The sequence below is a fragment of the Apteryx rowi genome, unplaced genomic scaffold (genome assembly GCF_003343035.1).
Source record: "Apteryx rowi isolate R43461 unplaced genomic scaffold, aptRow1 scaffold_9, whole genome shotgun sequence".
Lineage (NCBI taxonomy): Eukaryota > Metazoa > Chordata > Aves > Apterygiformes > Apterygidae > Apteryx > Apteryx rowi.
The window spans coordinates 7,390,285-7,416,133 of record NW_020451204.1 but is presented as its reverse complement, the minus strand read 5'-3'; the positions used below and the strand labels follow the sequence as shown (position 1 = coordinate 7,416,133).

The following is a 25,849-nucleotide window of genomic DNA, read 5'->3' as shown; positions in this document are numbered from 1 at the left end:
GAGTCATCAAATCTCCCAAGACTTCTTCCTTTTAGTAAGGTGTGAAATTTTAAACCACAGACTTGTCACTGGTTTCTATGGGATGAAGAAGCTGTCTTAGCTCTTTTCTGGTTGAAGAAAGTCTCTGGGTGTGTTGTTAACACAATTTCAGGACCCAGCTGCACAGGCTGTTTGATCAATGATACTCTCATATTTCCAGCCCCACATCTGAAAACATATCCCAGCGCAGAGAGGACGACATGGAGGTTACCAGCCCACCAGGCACACTGCAGCCAAGGCAGACTGTGAATCTCTCACTTCTTTAGTATGGTTAAGGCTCCATGCCCACCAAAAGCAATCAGGCAAGAAACAGAACATGGTAACCATGTTTGCACATACATAAATAACTGCTTAAGAAATGCCACCTGTGGTGAAAGCCAGCAGTACAGACAGATGAGTCCTGCATGCATAAACCCGCAGCAGGTATCACTTTGTGACTTGCCATGTAAAAAATCTAACAAATGGCCCTGAATGTATTCTCCCGGCTTCCAGGGCTGTGTGACGGTGCATTGCAAACAAAACAGCTTGTGTAAATGACAGCGTGCAATTATATCACTGGTGTGTGACTGTGCAATTTCAGACATCTACCCTAGGCACTTTAATTACTTTTACTTAGTGTCCAATTATCATTAATGGAGGGGGTCAGTATTTTCAGAGGGTGATTCAGCCCACCTGAGATGCAATTTGCCCCTGCATCTCTTTCCATTGGCTACAGATGGAGCTTAGAGCAACTGCGATTCTCACTTGTCATTCAGCTAAAAGCCTGATGTTAGACTCCCAGGCACTGCAATAAAGCAATCTGCAGGAAATTAGTCAGGGACCAGGTAATAGTATGGATAGAGTAGAGGACTGGCCAGGATTTCTGCTCTCTCATGACATGCTGCTGACATGCTCTGTGGCAGGTATTTCGTGAACATCTCTGGGTTCCCACTTATTTCTCCTTTTTCATTAAATTGAAATAACCACATAGAACTGCAATGTGGCAAGAAGGCAGGGTGGCCATTTGTTCTGTATTCTTTGTGAGATACTTTGAGAACATATTTTTCTTTCAAATCCGTAAGTCCTGTATGAAAAATGTCGTGCTATCCTGAATCTTTCAGTGAGGGAGAGAAGAGTTGTCTTTGCCTGGTTCCCACTTCCAGCAGCGGGATCTGAAAACGCAAAGCCCAGTTTATAGACAAACACACTCGCACCATCTCAGCTCCTATTTGGACTTAGGCAAAGACAGAGGCTGGCTCGTCTTCTTGATCTTCCCACGTGCTGTGCTCCCTCCTGAGAGCACAAGTGCAGAACTTCATGTTCTGACGTGTGAAGCTCTTCTGCTGATGAAGAGCTGCTGATTCAAGAGGCCGTTAGCTTGTATTAACAGCACAACAGAGAAGGTCTGAACAAAAGCAGAGGGCTCCATGGGTGAGAGTCCCGGATAAACCTACTTGTCGCTGGTGCCCAGCCTCTGCTTGGCAGAGGGCGGCAGTGGAAGGGGCTCTCAGGACTGTGAATCCTGGGCTGGCTCCGTCGTGAGGCAGTGCTCCTCATACCCAGGGGCTTCCCTCGCTTGGAGGGGCTGGTGCATGGACCAGCTCTGCTAACTCAAGCCCCCTTCTATCCAAGGAATTTCACTAGGTTTAGCCACATTTTAGCTTTTTTAAGCAGGCAGGATGAAACAGAAGAGCAACGTTACCTTCACTCACAGTTGTTATTGCAAGCCCCACAACATTAGACACATGCCAAGACACTGAGCGCTCGCATGGGCAGAGTGAGGGAGGTGCCAGGCCCTTAGGAAAGGTCCTGTATGGCTCCTGCTACTACCAGTCATCCCCCGGCATAGCTGCTTCGCCAGGGCGTTGGGCTCAAAGCTAGCCAGTGGTGAGGAAGGACAGCAGTGAACCACCATTCAATTTTCATCATCCTTCTAGTGAAAGTAGCAACCCTGGAAAATAAATCATTAACAATTTTAGGCAACACATACATTTATAGCACTCAGTGTCTTGTCCTACCCCTTTCTTCCTCTTTGTACCACAGCTACAAGAGTTACCATCAAGTCCCTCTCTATATTTTATTCAAAAATCCATGTCTTCTACCCCACAGAAAAGCCTGTATCATCAGTCCTTGCTCATGTCGGGCAAAATACTCATTGTCCTACCAGGTTTGCATGGAGCATAGACCTAGAAAGTGATGCAACCTGTATTACAAGGAGAATTACGGATGCAGAAACATGAAAGGCCAGGTGTAAATTTACAGCGAGGAGTACCCATCGGTAGGAGTGCAGGCAAATGCTGGAGCTCATGTCCCAGACTCTGTAGCAGACAGCCCCACAACCCCATCATCTCACCCAATGAACTCCTAAATGCCAAGCTGGACCCCCTTAGCGTCTGGTACTTGAGTACTCAGGGTGTTTCTGGACTTCCTTGTGATTCTTTTTTGTAAAATAAACCCAGACATCACTTTCAGCTGAAGGTAAATTTTTCAAGGGCAGAAGGCAGCCAATACCTTGTTAATCACAAAAGTTTCAAAAGTATAATTCATGATGGATTTGTGACTATTAAAACCAAGGCAAATATAGAGTGAATTGCCCAAGATATTCATTAAAAGTATACATGAAAAAGATGTCTAGGATTTAAAAGAAAAATTATTGCCTTCTTCTTGGGACCACAAATGTGTTTAAACCCCTGAAAGCAGCTAAGGAAAAGTCTCTGAAAGCACAGCTGAGACTTGCTATTTCAGAGCAGAGGAACAGTTAAACATGCAACATATTTTCCCTTATTTCTCTCTATGTTATAGGTATGTCAGTACACACACACAGAGCTGTAGTGAGATTTTGACAGCATGATTTTCCTGATGACCTCCTCTTCTTTCTCTTTCCTCCAACTGCCTCTTTCCACCTGTAGCTGCTGCTGTGGATCTGCAGTCCCTCTTCTTTGGGCAAATATGACCCTCAAAGAGGTACCTGGGCAGACGTCTCTGCTTAGCCCTTGCTGAAGCTTTTAATATGTGTGTGTGTGTGTGTGTGTGTGCGCGTGTGTGTGTTTTATTTGTATTTGTATGATGTATTTATATTTGCGTTTGTTTATATACACATATATTTACACATATATATGTATATATGCATAATATAGCATCACAATATATAGAATCATAAAGTCATGGGATAAATCAGGTTGGAAGGGACCTCAGGAGGTCTCTAGTCCAACCTCCTGGTCAAAGTAGTGTCAGCTATGAGATTGGACCAGGTTGCTCAGGGCTTTATAGATTAATTTTTTTAATAGATAAAATTTAAACATTTTACTATAGAACCTGTTCATCTGATACTTTACATTTGAGGTGTCACTGGCAAATAATCTGATACTAATCAACTGTGTCTGCAGCCACACTATCTGCATTCTGGATGCATTTTGTCTCATGCACTGCGGTGTCCGAGCTGGATAACTAATGGGCAGGAAGCCACAGGCAGACCTCTTCATCTCTAGGCCACAACTTCCCAAAACTCCTTCACTAAAATTTCTCTTGCCATGATAGCAGGTCAGTGACCTACCTGTAAACGGTGTCTGTTATCTAACCTGAGACCATCATAAAAAGCAGCTTTTCATGCTTTCATCTAGTACACTAATTAACATTAATTGGCCTGAGTGAACAGGAGCAGAGGTTTTCTTACCTCCTTAGATAGGCTGGAGTGGTGGAGCCTGCAGTGGTGCGCTGGTTCACTGCTTCCCAGCCAACCCGTGTGCTGCCAGCACTCGCTTGTCTGGCACAGCCGCTGACCTCCCGTATATATGAAGATGGTAAATCCAGCATTAGCAAGTCACAGACCAGCAACAACTTTTCCTCATCGTTCTCAGGAAGTGGGAGCAAGTATGTTGCTTTTGGCCTGCACCCAGCTAGGTGCCGTTCCTGGAAAGTCTGCAGAAACCACGATCCAGCAATGACCCCAACCTCATTATAGCAGCATGTTTAGGTGAATGAGCTTTGAAGTCCCTGAAATAGCAAATAGCACTCAATCTCAGTTTCCTCCACTTGAATATTTATACAACCCACCATTTCAGCTGAGCTAACAAAAAACTGAAACAGAACACAAATTTAGATAGCCCCTGCCTTGTATGTAACTTATAGTTAGTTTGCCTTGGTCATATTAATAAAGTAACCTTTAAGCATAATACAAAGCTCTAGATTACATAGTGCCCATGTGGGTGGGTAAATGAGGATGGGATTAGACCCTCTGTATTTATGGAGCAATACGTGACTGAAAACCTGAGCAATGATTTTCTTTCAGATCACATATTTGAGAGACAGAAGGCTCGGTAACTTAATTCCTCTAAATCACAGACTTTCTGTTTGCCTGCTGGTTGTTTTATAATAGTTATTATTTCGTCTTTTGTTTCCCTGGCAAATGTCTTTGAATTCGAAACACCAAGGCCCTGCACAGGCAAGGTGCTCAGAGGAGTAGGAAAACTCATACAGCCTTTTCACCCTCTGACTGTGCACCCTTGCTTTTCTGATCCCCCTGCCTCCATAGCAAGGTGAGAACTCAGGACATATCATGGGAATAGATTGTTATTCTTCATACAGATTTACATGTGTGTGACATCCACACATAGCTAAAATGATGCCAGGTCTGCTGCTTTTTTCTTGTGACCTGAAAGGACATGATATCAGGCGAGAAAAGAGTTGGGTTCAGGATTCCTATTCCTTGCATTTTAATACCTAATTTGGGTCTGAAAAGACAACAGAAGGACCAGATTCTGCTTGGTTACCTCCTATGGAAAGAGGTAGTACTTTGAGAGGCAGTCTCAGTTAGTTTCATTAGTATGGTGAGGTGCCATTTTAGGGGATGAAAGTGGCAGGGTCTGATCTCAGAGCATGACAGTGACAGTATGAATAAAGATGAGGACAATGACATGAGGAGGAGATCGCGTAGGGACTGGGAAAAGGATACACTAGGAAAAGGAATTTTTCTTTTAAAGTATCATCCATGTGTAAAATACCTGAATTTCAAGGACTTTGAGGGTGTCCCAGAAAAAATGGTCTTTTCAATAGGCGACAGAGGAAGTCACAAATGCAGATGTCTAATTTCAAGGATAACTAAATGCTCCATGAATAATTTAACAAACCATTATTTTTGTTGGCAGTTAATAATTATCCTAGAAAGGCAGAATTATGAGCATGGTTCTGCAGAAAAGTATCTTTACAGTTACATGATAATACATGCAATATCTTAAATTTCACTTCTTTCCTGGAAGACATGTTTGCCTCACACAGTAGAGTACAGTGCAAAGATATTTCCAGGTTAACACTGACTAAACCAGTTCTTGTGCCAAATCAGTATAGCCACATTAGTGTGACACTAATCTTCAGCCACCATGGCCAGCCCGGTGCTACATTAAAATAGCCATGTTGCTTTTGGGACCTGAGCTAGCATCTTCACATGTGCTCCTTCATGTGGTCTACCAGAGTGGTCTCCAGACCTGAAGGTCTGTGCAACCTAGACCTGGTTCTTGGTCTGGATCCCACGTCACTTCCACATAGCACACTTCCATGCAAAGCCACCAGCTGTGCTGTACTTGTTGAACTACAGTTCAGATAACCTATGGGGCGAATGGGGAGCATGTGAGTGGGAAGTACATGATTCTATTTCAGCTTTGCGCAAAGCCCGAATTATTCCCTTCAAGCTTGTCCCCAAGCATTTCTGACTCCCAGTATATGAAGGATCAGTTCAGTGATACAATAGTGTCTCTCTTCTCTATCTAAAGGACTGAATCATTCAAAGTGAGAAAGGAACTTAACCCAATCCCAGAACAGTCCTTGTGTAAATCTCTGCGCTAAACACACATTTGTCATAAACATTCAGTCTTTCCCTTTATGTAAATGGTATCATGAATGAAAAGAAGTCCTCAGGGCAGAAGTTTCTGAGGAGTGACTGAAAGGATTTGCAGATCCAATCAGAAATTTGCCCTTCTTATTCATGCAAATATTTCTGAGTATTTTTATCAAAGAAATCGCTCAGAGATAGCTCATAACAATAGATTACAGTTACCTTTTGAAATCAAATTCGAAAAGCAAACAGCTCTGCACATTTATGGAGCAGAAACTCCATTTATGTGTGAGCACTCTTCACAAACTGACCTTCCACACAATTCCCATCAACTGCAAACTGGATGGACCTGGCAGAGAAATGTGTTGAAGGGTGGCTATCTTTCATTTCCTCCTTTCTTAGATCCGCATTTCTAAACACCTCTAAAAGCATTTCAGAGAATGTCTACTTTGGCATCACTGCAATATTTATGGCTATTTTGTTAGCAGGATACAGAAAATAATGTAAAAAGATATTTCATTGCTGTTATCTGGGTGAGTCATTTCCTTGTGTTTCCTTCTTCCTGCCATGAAATCATATTTTATGTGAGGATATAACCAGCGCATACAAAGAATACTAAAATTCTTCAAGGCAGGGGGGAAAGGCACACACACTGACACACATGGAAATCAGGAACAGAAAATCTTGTACCAAAAATGTTCTCAAAATGCTAGCTGTAGCATGACTCAGGCATAGGAGCAATACTTTGATTTGCTTTCTCACCTCTTGCTCTAGCCATGGAGCAAAGTCAAGAGGAATCTAAACCTTGAAAGCAATAATAACTTAGAGGAAGTCAACAGCAATTCACCTGCTCACTACTGGAATGCAAAAGGATTCAGCGCTAAGCCAGAAGGATATCTGCAAATAAAAATCCTTAAACCTGAGGCACATAAAGCATGCCAAGATCATTAAGTTGGCTTGCAGGGCCTACAGACCAAAACTCACTGACTCCTTAGTGCGTAGGAAGAGCAGCACAGAGCCAAACGCATTGATGTGAACTGTGGTTACAAATACTTGATAAATGTTAAGTGTAGGTTATTGTACCTCACACACTGAAAGCCCCAGCCCCCTCAGTCTTGCATCCACATTCCATTTCCTACAGTTTTGCTTTTCTTGTTACAAGCCCATCTTTCCACCTGCCAATAAATGAATCATCCTCTCATTTCTTCTGGTCTAATGGCACATATGTATCTAGCACTTTTCCTACAGAAGAAATTTAAAAATACTTTAAAAGGCTGAGAGACATTCACTTTCTAAACAAGCACTCACTTACTGTTCTTTAAAGTTCTAATATACTTAATCCAGTTATATAGTAAAAGATATTACTTGACATAAGATTGGTGAATTTGCATTAGCAAAATGTGGTGAACAAAAGATCAAAAAGCAGCTGTCTACCAAAGGGGAGGGAGAACCTCCTGGTGTTTGTACAACAGTACTGATGATTTGCAGCATCCTTAACCAGGGGACAGTCCTTAAGCAACTCCTCTCTGTTCTCCTTTGTTCCTGTTCTTGTAGAAGCTATGACTGGCTTTTATGTCTTCTTGATATCTCCTTTGTCTTTTCTCCATAAATGGGATATTTTGCATGTGCTGTATATATGTTCTTTTTTCTCTCTGTTATGCCCTAAAAACCATCCTGCCCAGCTGCCAAGGCTGAATTCCTTTAGTGATCAGTAACTGACTGTTTATATGTGTTTTCATACCTTTGGGGCCTCAAGCATCTTCCTCTGCTTGTACTTTCCAGACTTCTGCTGCAGAACTCTCCTGCTGTCTTCCTGTGGGAGCATTTTATCTGTGGCTTTGTCTTTTACAGTAGGTCTTAAATTTGTTACAGAACATCAGAAGATGTTTGATCACATGTAGAAATGTACGGGGCAGGTTCGTTGGACTTTCCCAGTCTAAGCAGCAATTGCATAGTTGCCTGTAACAGCAGAAGGTTGCGCTCATGCGGTCCCTTACAAGACAGTGTTGCTAAGTTCCTTTGACACAAATAACTATACATCACACATCCCTCAAGCTCTTAAGAATGAAAGATACAGCACCAAATGAATTTCACCTGTAGTGTCCCTGAAAGCAGAATTTTTCCCATGGCATCCCTCTATGGCCCAGGTGGCTGGAGCAGCTGATCACTGCTCCAAGATCTTGACACCAGCTCAGCAGCCAAGATGGACATGCTGGGCCAGGGCAGGGAGGAGAATTCCTCCTCCATCAGACAGTGCAAAGGAGACATTGCATGAAGCTGCTAGTGGGAAATGTACTGAGAAAGTTTGTTAAACTTCCTTTATTAAATTTGCACTTCAGTTTGAAAAAATAATGTCTAGTTGATGGTCCAGTAGTTGAAGAATAAAAAAATCATCTTAGAGGTTCTTCAGGAAATAACGTATCTGAAGTCAGGTGAGGCTTCGACGCTGTGCTCTTAGTGTCCTTTTTTAGATCTCTAAAACAGTTTATCAGTCTAAGCCTATCAATGTATCTCTGCTTCCACCATTAAACAGGCAAATAAATCAACATTTTCTTTTCACCTTTTCCCTGAGGTCCAGTGATTGCTCTTGCTTTGCTGAACGGATTCAGTGGAGCAAAACATTAGCAAAAACAATTCTGTGCTCTCAGCTTTTATCTTTTTTTCTAGAGAGCAGAATTTGCAAGTATTAATAGGACATGCAATTTGCATGTTGTAGGATAATAGATGCCAGTGAACACTAATGACACTGGGAGAAGTGATGTACCACCTTTGCAGCTGGTGTATGATATGCATGAATAACTTTAAAAGCCAGGTGTCGTTGCCCTTTATCTCACTGTCTTTTTACTGCAATTCACTGGTGCAAATAGCCCACCTTCACTTCCACATTGGTTGACTCAGCATTTCATCATTTATCAGATATATGTCACTGAATACTGGCTTAACCTGTCATTTTTAGATGTACGTTTCTAGCTGTTGTGTATTTACATGGAAATGAGGAAAAAGACAGCACAGACTCAAAGCTTTACCAAGGGAGTTGAGCAGTGGGTTTTACCAAAAGCATTAGTTTGATAGCCAAAATTCAACCCAGCCAACTTTCATCTCCTCTTTGAGATGCTTCACCTCATAGCCTAGTAAGTGCAGAGTTATTGATGGAGGAAGATAGCCACCTTCCTGACGGCAATTCAGCTTAACCAGGGCCTGTCTTTGGAGGTGCCTATTTTTCTCTACTGACTAGAGAAGCTGTGTAAGAAAATGACACTGTGGACACCCTAATTAAGCTTAGGTTAAATTAATCTAGGCCACTTTTTTTCTCACGCATCTTATATTCAGAAAATAAACTGATCCTCTTCAGAATCTTATACTGTGGGATGTGTGATACATTTACATTTCTTTCTCTTCCACCAACATTATGTCAGATGTGCCAAATACTGTCACTGAGCTGCACAACATGTCCATGTCCATGTCTACTCTGTGAGCCTGAAGGTTGCTACATGTATTTCACCACAGCATTGTTTCTTTATTCCAATGCTGAAGCATTCTATAATCCCTTTTTTTTTTTCCCCACAAAAGGTTCAATAAATAAGAGTTTCTAAGGATTCTCTCCTTAGAACTTCAAGCCTCATGATTTTATATTCTTAGTGGAAATACAATTTCATTTTGCAAATTGCATCATTATTAACAATTTTTAGGGTGATTGTTGAGAGTTTTCCATAGCTTCTTACCAAAAATAATAGTATAAAGTCATGAAATTTGTAGGAAGAGGCAATACCTTTCATTAGACTGCCCACATACCTAGAAAACATAGAGAAGGTTTTGGCATAATGTCTCTTTTTCATAGCTTGCCTTGCATCTTCATCAGGCCTTGTGTTTCTAAACTATATTTTTCTAAAGAAACTAACAGAGACGTCTCAAAAATCACTCTGCAAATGGATAGTAATGAGGTTGTTTGCCAAGTGAAATTGTGTTTCCAGCAGGAAATAAAAACACAATATACTGAACTCCAAGCAGAGCAGTTCCTTCAAAATAATTGAAGGTCAAGTTTATTGAGCAGTTTCTCCGATGACCTAATGAAATGACCTTGTGCCTGAAAGCTTTCTCCCTTCTTCCATCTATAGGCTGGTTTAATAAAAAATTACTGCCTTTCTTACAAGCTTGAAATTTTTTGAATCTTAGACTATCACAGCTACAGTATTACTACTACTAAATAATAGTACTGCTTTATAAGGAATTAAATCTATTAAATTATATCAGTCCACCTGATTTGGGAGTGTCTTCATATCAAGTCATGTAGGAAATAAAAAGCCAGTGAGTGTATTTCAAAGTTCATTTGGTTCTGATCTCTAAGGACAAACCATCTAACTAAATTATTCAGAGCGCTCTCTGGAAACAACTCTAAAGTCCCCACAGAGGAGAGAATGTTTTAAGCAACTTCCTTCAAAATCTTAATCTCTTAATCTATTCATATTTCCTTCAGACTGATGAATAGGGACCAAAAATATTGTTGGATATTCAACACTTCCCTAGCAATCAACTACAATATGCAATCTGAGGGGTGGAATTAACACATCGTGGGATGGTGCCTCCGAAATGAGAAAGAATCGTGCCACTGTGATATAACTGATATAACTTACTTAGTCCAAAGACACTGAAATATTCTAGCTGTTTCCCATGCATAACTAATGCAGAATTAAAATGCAGCTTCAAATTCCTTCAGCTGCATCCCTGGATGCCTTGAGAAGAGCGGGATAAGTCAAGGCTTTCCTCCCCATCAGTTCTCAATGCAAAAGTTAAATGAGACTGACCTTCACCCAGAAGTCCAGACCGGCTGCAGAGGAAACTCTTAACCCAGGTACTGGCAGAAAGACCAAGCCAAAATCTAGAGCTCTGAAAGCAGTATTAATCTTCAGCAGCTGACAGATAACATTGCCAGGAAACTCAGTTTTTTCTGACACCAGAGCATTTCATGAGTTGTTAAAGGCCAGCCCAGAACGTATAGTTCCAGCTCTTGAGCTTTTGTGTTGTCACCCTAGCAATGGCCATAATTCTTCATAATGGGATTGGGTTCCCCTTGCTTATGTTTACAAAATAACTAGTTGGCCTGAGGGAGGAGTTAGGCGATTTAAAGTCATGGTTTAATTTCCTTTGTAATTACAAGTTGATTGCGGGTATAAATTACCTTGCATGCATTTTGCCTCTTGTGCCAGTCATTTCCCAAAGTGAATAATCTTAAATTAAAAGACTGATATCAGTCCAAAGGCATTGCTATGTTGGAATCTCACAATTGATTGATATCAATTATCAACCAAGGAGGTTTTTTTTTTAATGGATGTTAGATGCTTTTTCATATGTTTGATTTCTTTTATAGTAGGATTAGTACAACTTTAACCTAAAGACTTCAAGAGATTCTCCTAACTTCAAGGGATATGTTTTGTGTGTTTAAGAAAAAATATAATGATTATAAAACATTTACATGCTTTCTGCCTTCCATATCTTGAAATGCAAACCCTTTAATAAATTGGAAATCCCATTGTTAATTCATTAAATTTCTTAAAATAGGAGCTGAATGGGAAATCTAATATACTTAGACAGGAAAATTACATTTATGTAAGACTAATCAAGGGTAGCGGTATTCAGCTGTGACCCCGCACCTCTCTCGCAAAGTGGTCTTACACTGCTCGTCTTTCTGCACATTTGTATTTGCCAGAAATCTCCATCATACTCTGGCTAAGCTGTTCCCAAGTAAAGCTGTCCCTAGGGATAAGGCATTCACAGGTTTGCACATATTTTTTGAATGAGAAGAAGCAATACTGCCAATAATACAAACACATCCAGAAATGGTGCAGAGGTTGTAAGTGACTATTTGACTCTGTGAAAATTGATATTTTAAGCCCATTCATTATTTATTAATTGTGGAGAGGTACAACCTAATGAAATTCCAGTCTGAGCATTCCTTATTCTAATTTTCAAGTCACCAAACTTCAGTGTCCCTCATGCCAATCAGGTGTGAAACCAGCTGCGTTATGCTGAGATAGAAACAAGGGTGGGTGAATCAGGGCTCCATCATTTAGTCTGAATGTTCAGCTAAGCAGAAATAAGTCACTTTGACCTCAGCAAACAATATCTAGCTAAAAATAAATTAAAATGAAAAGATATATGATTTCCCAGGGTCCTTTATGATACTTTTCAAGATGAGGCATCATGCACACAGATGAGCCCCATGGACAAACACACTGTATCCTGTTGTTATATTATTATCAAGGCTCTGCTTTACACTGCTTTAACAAGGCATTGCCTGGAATATGTAACAGGAAGAAGTAGGGAGCATTAAAAAAAAAAAAACTATATTTTTCCATTGCATAAACAAATGTCTTGTTTTTCATTCCTAAATCAGAAGTTCAGAGTTTTTGCAGCACCATCTAGTGAGACTAAAGAGGTTTTACTCAACTTTTCAGAAACTCCAGTCTGTTGTCTCTTCACCTTGCACTCCTTTTTAGTCCCCATGATCTCCTTATAATCTACTGGCTGAAAGTCTTTGGGACCAACAAGCTGTTGAAGTAGGTGCCCTTGGTGCACAAAATATTCCTTTTTATATTTCTTTCTGAGCCACATGAAATCCTACAGCTTTGGAAACTATAGAGCTGAAAAACTGCAGAGCTTTTGTCAAGCCTTGTTATTAATGAGTTGCCTCCTAGCTAGTGAGCTGTGCCTCTGATCTCCACCTTGTTTTGAAAGGACACATTCTGCAAGCACGGAGCAGATGTGTGCTCTATTTGATATGAAGACTGTTCTCAAATGTAGGCACACCTGTCAGTATTCCTACCAGGAAGCGTTACAGATGTTATTTTCTATAAGACAGCATTTATGTATTCAGTTCTCTGCCAGACATATGTGAGACTCTGTATGCAAAATATCCGTCCTGGCCCAAAGACATTGCTGGCAAACAAAACTATATCTGATTCCAGGCTGGTTAAGATGAGGGTCATCTGCTTTTCCTAGGCTGCCCTGTCTCTTAACAGTTTCCTCAAGCTTAATGAAGGATTAAAACTGCTTTGCTTTCATTGTCTGCTCATCTCTGGTTAAAAGATTCTGAAATATTTTTCATCTAACTGACCCAATGTGTGGAATCTAAAGCATTTCAAAAAGATTTCCCATACCACCTCTTAAAAAAAATACCCTTTTCAGGACTTTCTTTCTGAATTCTTATACACCACCAAGACCTGTACATCACTGACACCAAATATAATAAAGGTTTCTAAATTGCCTTTGCTATAGCCTTGATAACACCTTGAAAGCAACTCACCTGCTTTTAACAGCATATATGCAAAAACATAATAGCTTTATATGAGCAAGTTATTGCTAGTCATTGTTAGATAAGATGATCCCACTGTAGGAAGAGGGAAACAAAATGACATAATTCACTGTACAGAAACTATGAAAAGCCATTTTATGTTCTGATCAATATCTACTACTGAAATAGTCACAAAGCTGTAAACCCTTTCCCCTGCTGCTTGAACCTGAAGGAATTTGTCCTCCACTTCTACAATGGCATCATTTTCCTCTGATAGGATTTCTTCCATTAGGTGATAGAGGTGGGCTGTCTGCATGATGGCTCCATAGGTTTTTGCCTTTTGCATTTTGAGTACCTGAGTGTTTCTTCTATTCTGATAAAAATCACTAGTGTTGTATCTTCATTGCTAAACTGCTGCAAGCTTGAGCACAAAGCCTGTCTGGTTTATCTTTAAATCACTTTTAATTATCCTTTCTTTTCCTAGACAACTTCTTCAACATAATTTCTCCTCGATAGCTGCTTTGCATAAGGATAATCCAATTCATGAAGTGCATGGAGAGGAGGGGATTCAGACACTGCTCAAAGGAGACAAAGTTTGTCTTGTCATTTGGATAGTCTCTTAGCTAACAGCACAGATATACCCAGAGAGCCGTGTTTCTTACCTCCCAAGGAACACATTCAAAACAGCTTAGTGAGAACTCTGAAAAAGATCCACCAGAAGCACCTGTTTTAAAGATTTTAGGTTTACTCACAAAATTAAAGTATGAAAAATTTCTCACTGAGTGATTTGTAACATGGCCTGACATTTCATCTCTGGGAAAATCATCTGCCATTATGCAAAAATTATTCTTTTCACTCTAGAAAATAAAGTCTCATTTTCTTATGCATTATTGCATTATTGCATATTGCATTATTGCCTATAGGTATCTTATTATTAGATCATCCTTTCTGGAAACAGGACTTTCTGGAAGCAGTGCTACATGATATGGAATACATTGATAAATACCAGTTAAAATACCTTAGTGATTTTATATGTAATCAGTAGGTATATCAATTGCTGCCACCCAGCAGGCTCATTTGTATTCTTTGGCTCACCATACTATAGTTTAATACATCACTGTTTGGTTAAATGACTTCATCCTTCCCATCAAAAGGAGTGTGGTTTATTTTCCTCTATCAGTAGCGACTGAAAATGAATGTTTCTAGCTGTCTTACAGTCTATACAAGCTGTGGTTGGCTTAAAACAAGCTGTCCTGCAAAAATCTTTTCTTCACATGTGTAGTGTGGGAACGACCTCCTGGAAGGTAACATACTCATGAGCTTCAAGCTAAATATACGGAATTACCTGCTTTGCCTTCTGGATCTACCTGTGAAGTCCCAGGCAAATACTTTGTCCCGTTTAAATGATAAATATTCTATCAGAACTAAGAAGCTAGTATCCATGTTACACAGGGAATTCAGGCCTGCAAAGTGCTAATATTTCTGCCCCTTACATATCAAGTACATAAACAGGTTTCATCTGCAGTACCCAAGCAGTGCAGGGTAATCATGCACTTGAAGCTACACACATGGCAGACGATTAAGCCATGCAACTAGTTTGCAATTTGTCTTGTGTACCTGTAGCTCCACTGGTCCCAGTAGAAGTCACAGGTTCTCAGCACAGCTCAGGACGTGGCCTGTATAACACTGAAGTGAATAAATTGGCTCTTAAAACAGAGCTGCTGTGTTAACAGCTTCTACAATCTATATAAGTGTTATGAATAATGAAATAAGACAGTGTCAATGACAACACATTATTGAAGAGCTGTTAAGTGCTGCATTATGATTTCATTTTAATGCTGCTTCTGGCTGAGAGAGCTTGCATGTCTGTGTGTTAGAAAGAGGTGGGAGAGAAGGGAAGCTGCTTAATATTCTTTCTTGTTGACCTATATTTTGCATTTATCTACTTGCTTAATTTCAAGTGCGTTATTTCCAAGAGGATTGACCTTTTGGGGGAATATTATGCTGCCTTTAGGTTTTGTTCACTGAAAGGTCTTGTTGGGCTAGACTGTGGCCTAGACTTGCTGGACAAGATGCCAATAGTCAAGAAGAAGAGAGAAAATTAATCCCCTTACGCATTCCTGGATTACCCAGACCTTGTTTGTAATCCCACAAACCAGGGCTGTCTACCACTGTATTGGACACAGGTGAGGGGGGTAAGTGCAGCAAAGGGCAGAGATAAAAACAGGCAGAGTCTTGGCTCAAAACCAGTTGGTAAGCCGAAAATTATCTTCCTACCTTGCCCTAAGGTAAGAAGAAAGCAGAGGAAGAAATGCACCTCCAAGTCCAGCTCCTGAGGAGGTGCAGGTTGTACATCACCCCTTCAATCAGTGTTTCTGTGCCAAAAATCACTGTTCCTTTTACTGACATTAGTGGGAGTACTGCAAAGTAAGGTAACGCTCTGCAGGAATAAAGGTGAGAGAATTTGGCCTCAGTACTTTGTAGATGTTAAATAAATCCACTGCAAGAAATCCAAAGTATCTGGAGGTTGAAGTGGAGGAAGTTATTACATCCTTATAAGGCACTGCCGATGCTAAAGCACAGAATGGGCACAGGTGTGGGGAAAAAGATTTATTCCAGCAACGACAGTGGAATCACTCCTTTAACCAAAGACACAGGGAACGAAATCACCTTTACTGCTCATCAGTGGCAAAAAAAACCAAAACAAACAATAAAAACTTTTGCTTCCTGCCTACAAAGCTGTTCACCTTTGATGCTACAGCAAACAGCCAATAAATCACATGGTAAATGCAATTTCCTCCTACATTTTTAATAATTCTTCACTCCCTGCATGAACTTCAGCTGGGGGAAAAACAAAAACTGTCCAGAGCTTAACAGTTGAAAGTGTTACAATATTGATTTCCCATACAAGGTCACAGATCCAGGCTGTGTTTTTTTCATCTATTCTCCAAATAAGACATAGGACCAAAGCAGCACATGCTGGGAAGCTGAAACAAGACAGGAAATGTCAAAACTGATAAAACTGATAAAAATTGAAGCAAAGTAGAATGTATGCTTAACTTTTTAGAACACAGAAAGAAGTTAAAAAGACATAGTCAGAAATTGTTAAGGACTTCATAGTTACTTCTCCGTCATGCTCTGAATGAATCCTCTTTTCAGCTTCATTCCAGACTGTTAGCCTCATACTCATGTTTATGGATCTGACCATTTAAAATTCCTTATAATATGATAGCTGAATTTCACCGAATAGCACTGAGTCTTATTTGTAACCAGACCTCTTTCTTTCAAGCGAAAATGTGACAGGTTGTGATTGCACATACAGGGGGGAGATAATGGAAGAATTCCTGTGTATGCAGGGTAAAAATAAGGAAGGAGGTACTCTAAGATAACTTTCCACACTTCCAAATGTTTCTCATGAAGTGAAGTGGAGTTCTGCTGTTTAAGTTCTTTTCTTCTTCCAAGTTCAAACAAGACAAAAACATTTCAAAAATTGTTGAGTTAGAACCAGACCTCTCAGCTTACCTCTTGGCCCATGAACTGGATTGTAGAAGCTGTCAAGTGGCTGTGCTTCCTAAAGGGAAGAAAAAAATCATCTGCTGTTTTGATAATAATGTTCTGTTTCTGTTTTTCACAGCTCCATTCAATCCTCCCAATGCTGCAGACAGCATGGTCAAATTTGATGCCTATGGAGACGGGATAGGCCGATACAACGTGTTCAATTTCCAGTACACTGGAGGCAGATACTCCTACGTGAAGGTTGGTCACTGGGCAGAAACCTTGTCACTAGAAGTAGACTCTATCCACTGGTCCAGAAGCTCTGTCCCCGTTTCCCAGTGTAGTGACCCCTGCGCTCCTAACGAGATGAAGAATATGCAACCAGGAGACGTCTGCTGTTGGATCTGTATTCCTTGTGAAACCTATGAGTACCTGGCTGATGAATTTACCTGTGCAGACTGCGGGCCTGGAAAATGGCCCACAGCTGACCTGACTGGCTGTTACGACCTACCAGAAGATTATATCAAGTGGGAAGATGCTTGGGCAATAGGTCCTGTTACCATTGCATGTCTGGGCTTTATTTGTACTTTTATGGTCATTGGAGTGTTTATCAAGCACAACAACACCCCCCTGGTCAAAGCCTCTGGCCGTGAACTGTGCTACATATTGCTCTTCGGGGTCTTCCTGTCTTACAGCATGACCTTCTTCTTCATAGCCAAGCCCTCACCAGCTATCTGCACCCTGCGCCGTCTGGGACTAGGAAGTTCCTTTGCTGTCTGCTACTCTGCCCTCCTGACAAAAACAAACTGCATAGCCAGAATATTTGATGGTGTAAAGAACGGTGCTCAAAGGCCTAAGTTCATCAGCCCCAGCTCTCAGGTCTTCATCTGCCTGAGTCTCATTTTGGTACAGATTGTGGTGGTGTCTGTGTGGCTTATCTTGGAGTCCCCCGGCACCAGGAGGTACACTCTTCCCGAGAAGAGAGAGACTGTCATATTGAAATGCAATGTCAAAGATTCCAGTATGTTAATCTCCTTAACATATGATGTAATCCTCGTAGTCTTATGCACTGTATATGCCTTCAAAACAAGGAAATGCCCAGAGAACTTCAACGAAGCCAAGTTTATCGGTTTCACAATGTACACAACGTGCATCATTTGGCTGGCCTTTCTCCCTATATTTTATGTGACATCCAGTGACTACAGAGTAAGTCTTTGAATATGTGTTTCCATAAACTGTGTGCATCGCTGCAGAGAACCCTGTCATCATTTTCTAAAAGCTTCTTTGGTCCCCTGTATCCTTTGCAAACAAACTATTTCAAAGTTAATGCTCATCTAAGCATATTGCCAAAATTTCACTTTGCTTCTAAAATGGCCTCATTTTGAGCTGTGCATGTATAGTTAGAGGTGGAGGGGATTAGTGCTATATAGTAGGTTTAATTGTGATAGAGGCAGATCACATGGATGAAATATTCATATTGGTACATCAGTATGTGAAGTCCAAATTCTAACAGAAAAAGCTAGTAGATCATGAATTATGAGTCATTATGAGTTATTTGGTGGAGGCAGGCCTTAAATGAAAAACTGAAACAACTAGTCCCCTTCAGCAAAAGAACCTCCCATTCAAACAGTACTTTATTCCAAATAAAAAAAATAATAGGAAAGAATTTCAAAATTTGCTCTAAAACAGTTCTTAAAAAAAGAATTCCCAGCAAATGTTATGCTTTAATATACAACTCTTATTCTTTCTTCACTTTGTATGAGATAAAATACATCTGTAACTGAGCAAAAAAAAAATCAGTCAGCCTTCACCAGCATGCTTCAAACAAAACCAGTTAAATTGTTTAAGTTCTAGCATACTGTTGCAAAGCTTCAGGTTCAATAAAATTGTATTTTGGATGGAAAAGATTGTCTCAGAAAAAAATTATAATCTGCTCCACTGGAAATATCACAATCATTTTGATGTGAGAAGTGACTGTTAACATTGTCCCTTACAGCAGTTTGTACTGAATTGTCACCTCCCTGCCCAGAATAAATGTAGCAGACTAACCTAGGGCCAGTATTATAGTATGTGCATGAAATAGTACGTAAAACTGGGGAGCTGATAATGTCACTTAATGTACTTTTGATGTGACCACCCTGGAATACTATGTTTAGCACTATTTTTCTCAGCCTAGGAAAGGTACTGAGAACCTCAAGAAAGCAGGGATGGATAACAAACGACACAGTAAGACACAGAGAGTGACAGTAAAAGAGCTAAATATATTTAGTCCAGACAAGAGTAAAGCCAGGGAGACGTGGTCACAGACTATAAATAATTTCAAGGCAAGAAAAAAAGAGAGAAAGGAATTACTCAGTCTCAGGAGAAGTTAGGATGGCGAGTAATGGCTTGAAGCTAATGAAGGAAAAGTTTAAGGTAGGCACAGGTGAAAAGTTCCTGGCACTCAAAGTAATCATGAAGATAGACACAGGAGGAGGCCTGCACTGATAACATCAGTGCAGACAGTCACAAGTGGGTTGCACAGCCACTGATGGCCAAGAGGGGTATGACTTGATTGCTCAAGAAGCATTTTTCAGTCTTATCTTCTGTAAGTGGGATTTTCAGAAGTTCCTTTAATTGAATTTAAATGAAAGCTTCTGAAGTGCATAAGGTAGCAACTCGAGTCATTTTGAGTTGACAGAAAATGAGTTTAATCCCTTTTCTGATACTTTCATGACTTGTCCTGTGTTCAGAAGCTTTTCGAAAATCCCATTCTAGATATCCCACTTCCGGGATTCCTTTGAAAAGCACAGATTTAATGGACTTTAATTCAGTGTCACAAGTTGACTATGAACCAATCTGTGCCATCCTAGTGGATACTAATGCTGGTGGCCTCAATAGCAAAAAAACATCTTATTAACATAAGTGTCAGTGAAAAAAAAGTAAATTTGCCTGGCTCGAGATTTTATCATTAAGTACAAAAACAGTTTAGGACTCACCTTTCTGAAAAGACAGTGAGAGCTCTTGGGAAATGCAGTAGTTGGGCAGGGGAGGGGAGGCAGTAAAACATAGCATTCATCCCTACCAATATTGATATGGAAATGTCTTTGTATGGATTCTCTATGAAAGATGCCAAAATGCATGTTAGAAATGTTGAGATGATACATCAGTGTATATCTTACAGGTTCACCCACCAAAAACAAACCTAGTTAATTATAACCTTCTCTACTCTTGGAAGTGTTTATTGTGAGGTTTTGCCTCTAGTACACCCGTACAGTAAAAAAAAAAGTTCTTATTTTTAAATGAAATTTCTTGTATTTTGCCCATTGCCTCTTGTCCTGTCACTGGGCACCATTAAGAAGAGTCTGGCTTCATCTCCATTACCTGCCCAATCATATATTTATAAACATTTTTAAGATCCCCTGAGCCTTCTCTTCTCCAGGCTGAACAGTCCCAGCTCTCTCATCCTCTCCTCATATGAGGGATGCTCCAGTCCCTTAATTGTCTTTATGGCCTTCACTGGACTTGCTCCAGTATGCCCATGTCTCTCTTGTACAGGGGATCCCAGCACTGGACCCCACACTCCAGATATGGCCTCATCAGGGCTGAGTAGAGGGGGAGGATCACCTCCCTCAACCTGCTGGCAACGCTCTGCCTAATGCAGACCCAGATACCATCAGCTTTCTTTGCCACAAGAGCACATTTCTGGTTCATGGTCAACTTGTTGTCCATCAGGACCCCCAGGTCCTTCTCTGCAGAGCTGCTTTCCAGCAGTCTGCCCCAGCCTGTACTGGTGCATGGGGTTATTTCTCCCAAGGTGCAGGACTTGGCATTCCCCTTTGTTTGAACTGTATGAAATTCCCGTTTGCCCTTTTCTCCAGCCTGTCAAGGTCCCTCTGAATGGCAGCACCCTCTGGTGTGTCAGCCACTCCTCCCAGTTTTGTATCACCTGTAAACTTGCCAAGGGTGCGCTCTATCCTATCATCCAGATCATTAACAAACAGTATTGGCCCCAATATCCTCCCCTCTGGGGGGGACACCACTAGGAGCATCTTTCATCCATGTAGGCCTCCTGCCACCTTTGCTTGACTCCTTGGAGGAGGTGATCCTTGAAAATCAACCAGCCTTCCTGTACTTCTCTCCAGATCCATATCCTATGGGATTTTTCCAGATTCCTGAGTAGGCCAAAGTCTGCTCTCCCCAAGTCCAGGGTTGTGATCCTGTTTTTTGCCATGTTCCCTCCTTTCAGTATCCTGAACTCCACCATCTCCTGGTTGCTGCAGTCATGGCCACCCCCAACCTTTCCACCCCCAACCAGTTCTTCCTTATTTGTAAGTATGAGGTCCAGCCAAAGTCCCTCTCCTTTCCATCTCCTTGGTCACCTGTGTCAGGAAGTCATTGTCAATGTTCTCCAGAAACCTCCTGCACTGTTTGTGCCCTGCTCTGTTTTTCCTTCAGCAGAAATCAGGGTAGTTAAAGGTCCCCATGAAGACTAGGGCCTGTGAACATGAGGCTTCTTCCAATTGTTTGAAGAAGGCCCCATCTACTTCTTCTCAGTCAGGTGGTCTGTAGCAAACACCCACCACAAAGTTTGCCCATGCTGGTCTGCCTGCTAATCCTGATCCATGAGTTAGCTGGCTCATCATCCTCCCCAAGGCAGAGCTCCATGCCTTCCTGCTGTTCTCACATAAAGGGTGACTCCCCCTCCTCACCATCCTGACCTGTCCTTCCTAAAGAGCCTGTATCCATCCATGGTAGCACTACAGTCATGTGAGCTATCCCACCACATTTGTGATCCAAATGAGATCATAGCCCTGCAACTGCAAACGAACTTCTAATTCCTCTTGTTTGTTCCCTGTGCTGTGCGCATCAGCAAGGCACACAGTCATACTGATTTCCCAGAAAAGGTACGAAAGCTTCCCCCATAAAGCTGTCCTGTAGTCACTTCCTTATTTGTGTGCATACACAGCCCTGTTTTGTTGATTTAAAGGTCTCTCTTGCCCACATCATGAAGTGCACACTTTGCTTGCCAACCAGTCTACCACTTCCTCACTTGATTGTGGGTCATCATCTCCCTACCCTGTTATTATTAGTTTAAAGGTCTCCTCACCAGTCTGTTGTCAAGGATGCTTCTGCCCCACTTGGTCATGTGAGACCCATCTCTTCCTAGCAGTTCTCATTCCTCAAAAAGGGTCCTATGGTCATAAAAGATAAATCCCTCTTGCCAACACCAGCTGTGCAACCGCTTGTTGACCTGCAGGATACATCCACTCCTCTTCAAGCCCCTCCCTCTCACCAGGGGTTTCAAGGAGAAAACCTCCTTGACCCCCAGGCCCTTGACAATCACCCCCAGAGCTATGTAGTCACACTTGGTACACTCTAGGTCTCCCCTGGCTGTATCACTGATGTCCACATGGAAGATCAGCAGGGAGTGCTAGTCCAAGGCTGGACAAGCCCTGGCAGTCTCTCCAGACCATCCCGGATACAAGCCCCTGGATAGCAGCAGACCTCTCTAGACAGCAGGTCAGGATGGAAAATGGGGCAACTACCTCCCCTTGCCCCCGTAAGAGGCCCCTGCAGCCCCAAAGCTGCATCCTATTTCAGGACCTCAGCCTGTGTCAAGTCCTCCACCATGCCGGGGCTAGCTGCTCCAGTGGATGCTGGGGACCCTGTGGCGGCGGCGGCGGCAGCAGCGGCACCACCACTAAACACACAAACACTTCTCCTCAGCAGAGCTTCTCATGCCCTTCTGCACAAACTGCTGTGCAAGCTGACAAATCTCTTAGCTCCTGCGCTTATATAGGCCTCTCCCTGGCACCTGCTGCAAAAGTGCCTCACCTTCCCTGATCAGGGAACAGTCAGCTGGAACAGAAGCTCGAAGCACCCTTTGATGACAAACAGCTGATAGAGCTTGTTAGAAGCTGCTAGAAGTTGCTAGAAGTCACAGCCTCTGGTAGCTATCCTTTCCTGGCAGCAGCAGGCACCCTGATGTTCCTAAATGAGCTTCCAGGAGTCCTCCAACAATCCCAGAAGAAGTTCCTAGAAAATCTAGATCTAGAAGCAGAGCCCAGAGCCTGCTGTGCAAATTGCTGTGTTTGTCAGCTGCCTCAGTTAGCTGCACTGTCAAAAATTTTAAGGAGAGCTGTTGGATAGGACAGACTTCTCTGATGCCATTGACTTTCATGCAGAGTTCCCCGCTGATTTCATTGAGGAGTTCTCCTTCAGAATCAAAGGTACAGTGAAGCCTGGTATGATTAAAAAAAAACACACACAAATTCACACCAACTCCAACACCTAGCACATTTAAGGGATTTTTCTCACCTGCACACCTAGACAAAAGGTCTTAAGCTTTAGACAAAAACGTAAGAAATACAGCGGTAACACAGGAAGGGAAATACCTGGTTAGACTGGTTCTAATAAAATCAGATGTCAAAAGTTCCTACTGTTTAGCCAGTTTCTCTCTACATTTTCTTCAAATGTAGTTCTGACTTAAGGAGTTCACTCTCCTGCCTGTCAGTTCTGCCCTGCCAAGAAGAGCTGCCCCTCAGCTCTGCTGAAACTGGTGTCTATGAGGCCAGGTAACACACCAAACCACTGAACTGGTCCAAGTAACTCGGTGGGGTGGGACTATTTTTAACCCAAATGATTTCATTGATCGAGCACATAATTGTGTCAGCACAGCTGAGCTGCTTCTGGAGGCACAAACCATAGCAGAGCAGGCTGGGGAGGATGGCACTGTAAGTGAAAAAAGCTTAAATTGAAACTACTCCCTTGAACTACTCTGGTTTTATGGGAATACTCCTGGTTCTATTTTACCTGTGTACGGCCTAGTTTGAGACCCGTGCAAAACTGACTGCAGAAGCTTTTGGACCAAATGCAGACATGTGAAGGAGAAAGTGCAATTGGAAACATAGAAAGTGTCCCTTTCTCACACTGCCTTTGTAGGGTCTTCCGTGATCCCTCACCCTATGAGAGCAAAGCACCTTTTCATGGAGCTTGCCACATGCTCCTTTGGTAAAGAGTGATTATTAATTATATGAACACGTTAATTATACTCACTGCTGACAAAGCACTTGGTGCTCTGTGTATATATAAAGCAACAAAATCCATTCCCTACTCTAATTTTCATTTTGCAATGATTATTTCTGACAAGGAGATGCGAGAAGCATTCCTGTGGAAGAAGGCTAATCTCCAAGGACTGCAAGAGTGTAACTAAGGCAAAATGAGCCATGGATGTATAATCATTCAGATTAAGCAGTAGAGTTTAAGGCAGTTTAATTCAACATCTTAATTAAGGAATCGGCTAGGAAGAAAAGAAGAACTGAAAATGAGGTAGTAAACTGGCACCTAGTTATATGAGTGAAAAAACAGGAAGAAAGGAAGGTTGTGGTTCCTGCTGTTGTATGATGACGCTACTAACATTCTGTATTTTAGAGCTTTTCATACTGAAATACAGCACTTTGTGCCCACTCTCTCCTAGGTGCAGACCACCACCATGTGCATCTCCGTGAGTCTGAGCGGCTTCGTTGTGCTGGGCTGCTTGTTCGCACCCAAGGTGCACATCATCCTCTTCCAGCCCCAGAAGAATGTGGTCACTCACAGACTCCATCTCAACAGGTTCAGCGTCAGTGGGACCGGGACCACTTACTCCCAGTGTAAGTAACAAAACTGCCACCTTTCTATAAGGACATGGGGTTGCAGTGAGTTTGGGTAAAGTCAGAAGAGGGTTTTTCGCCAGCAACAAAAAGCCTTTTATAAGCTGGGTTATGTACCCCATGGAAGCATCACTTCGTTCGTGTCTGGAGAGAAAAGCTTGTTCCCCTCACGTGGGATTCAGCTCAGAGTCCAATCTGAAGCTCATTGAATTCAGCAGAAAGCTTTCAGCAGGCTCTGACTCAAACCAATACTGCACAAAACCCTGTCTCCCACTGTCACCCTCATAGCAGCGAAAGGAGCAGATTGCCCTGGAGTATTCCTCTCAAAATGACACGCTGTCAGGACCTGCGCCACCACACGGCACATTCTCAACGGGTGTTATTGCCTGGGTTGTAAGCAAAGGCTCTAAGTCTGCAGCAAATGCATACAAGAGATGCCATAAACTGTTTCTATATGCTGAGCATGAGCAGGGCCCTTTGTAAGTGCCACAGCCTGGAGAAGCAATCAGCACACTACTGCAAGGACAGCTCATCTGCTCTGCCCCTCTCCTTTCCCTCATCTTCCGTTTCTCCATCCCAGGCAGATTCACATCTGTGATTTTGTTTTGGGACTGTCACTCTTTTTTTTATGTAAGTTGTTCAGAGATTTTGGGGGATAAAAAAAAATAGGTCACATATATATTTTTTTTCCTTGTCAAGATTAACTTGTCAAGGATAGGAGCACACAGCACCTAGTTCACTGAGCTCTGCAGACAGCATGTCTAACCTGGAAGGCTAATTGAAAAAGCACATTACAACTAGAGAGAGGCAAAGAAGAAGAAACAGAGGAAAGTGGGGAGGCAGAGAAAGATTTGCTAGGAAGATCACACTAACCTAGCCTCAGGCATTAAAATATGACCTAAATTTCACAATTGAGTAGAAATGTTTGGCACCTCAGGTTTCAGAGGGAACTGTGGGAAGGAACTGGGGACCCTGCCATGCCCTAAAACTGGCAGGAATTAGGAAGAGGGGGCCTAGCCTTTTTTGCTTCTCCCACCTCAAAAGCCAAACTGTGCCGTGAATGCTCAGGGTCCCTTAAGAAGGGATCAACTGTATGGCTCTACACATCCCCCATCTCATCAGAGTGAGGACTGCATCCAGCCCTGTTGCCAGAAATCAAAATCACATTGCCCTTTTGGAGAACTCAAATCAAGACAGGTGAGACAGTCCAAAGTGTCAGAAGTGCACAGCACTCCCAAAAGGGCTGGATTTGCAAGAACCATGGGTTCCCAGTAATCCTTTAGACAAAATGGTAAGTCTCATGTAATTATTTTCATCCTCTATGAACACTGCATGAAGTGGTCTTTCCAATTTTTATCCCTCATACTATGTAAGAAGCTAAATCAGAAACCATTCTGATTCATGGATACTTTTGTATAAGATTGCATTTTGGAATTAGATTTTTTGTATTATTATTACAATTGCTGGATAATATGTATGTGAGTGTGTGTGTGTGTGTATGCATGCGTTCAACTGAAAGACAATCTCAGTACATAGCTTTAAATTGAAAGCCTACTTTTAAGGTTTGTAAAAAGCTTTAAGACATTA

General features: G+C 41.8%; 1 protein-coding gene across 2 annotated transcripts in view; it reads left to right on the top strand.

Annotated features, from left to right (window-relative positions):
- The window catches only part of GRM3 (glutamate metabotropic receptor 3), a 47,668-nt gene that overhangs the window by 16,088 nt on the left and 5,731 nt on the right, over positions 1-25,849 (top strand). The window contains exons 3-4 of one of the 2 annotated variants that reach the window (XM_026091213.1): positions 16,768-17,834; positions 24,088-24,262. In XM_026091213.1, coding sequence (XP_025946998.1) covers positions 16,768-17,834; positions 24,088-24,262 — 1,242 coding nt within the window. The remainder of the gene's footprint in view (positions 1-16,767; positions 17,835-24,087; positions 24,263-25,849) is intronic. The other variant, XM_026091214.1, reaches the window with a different exon arrangement.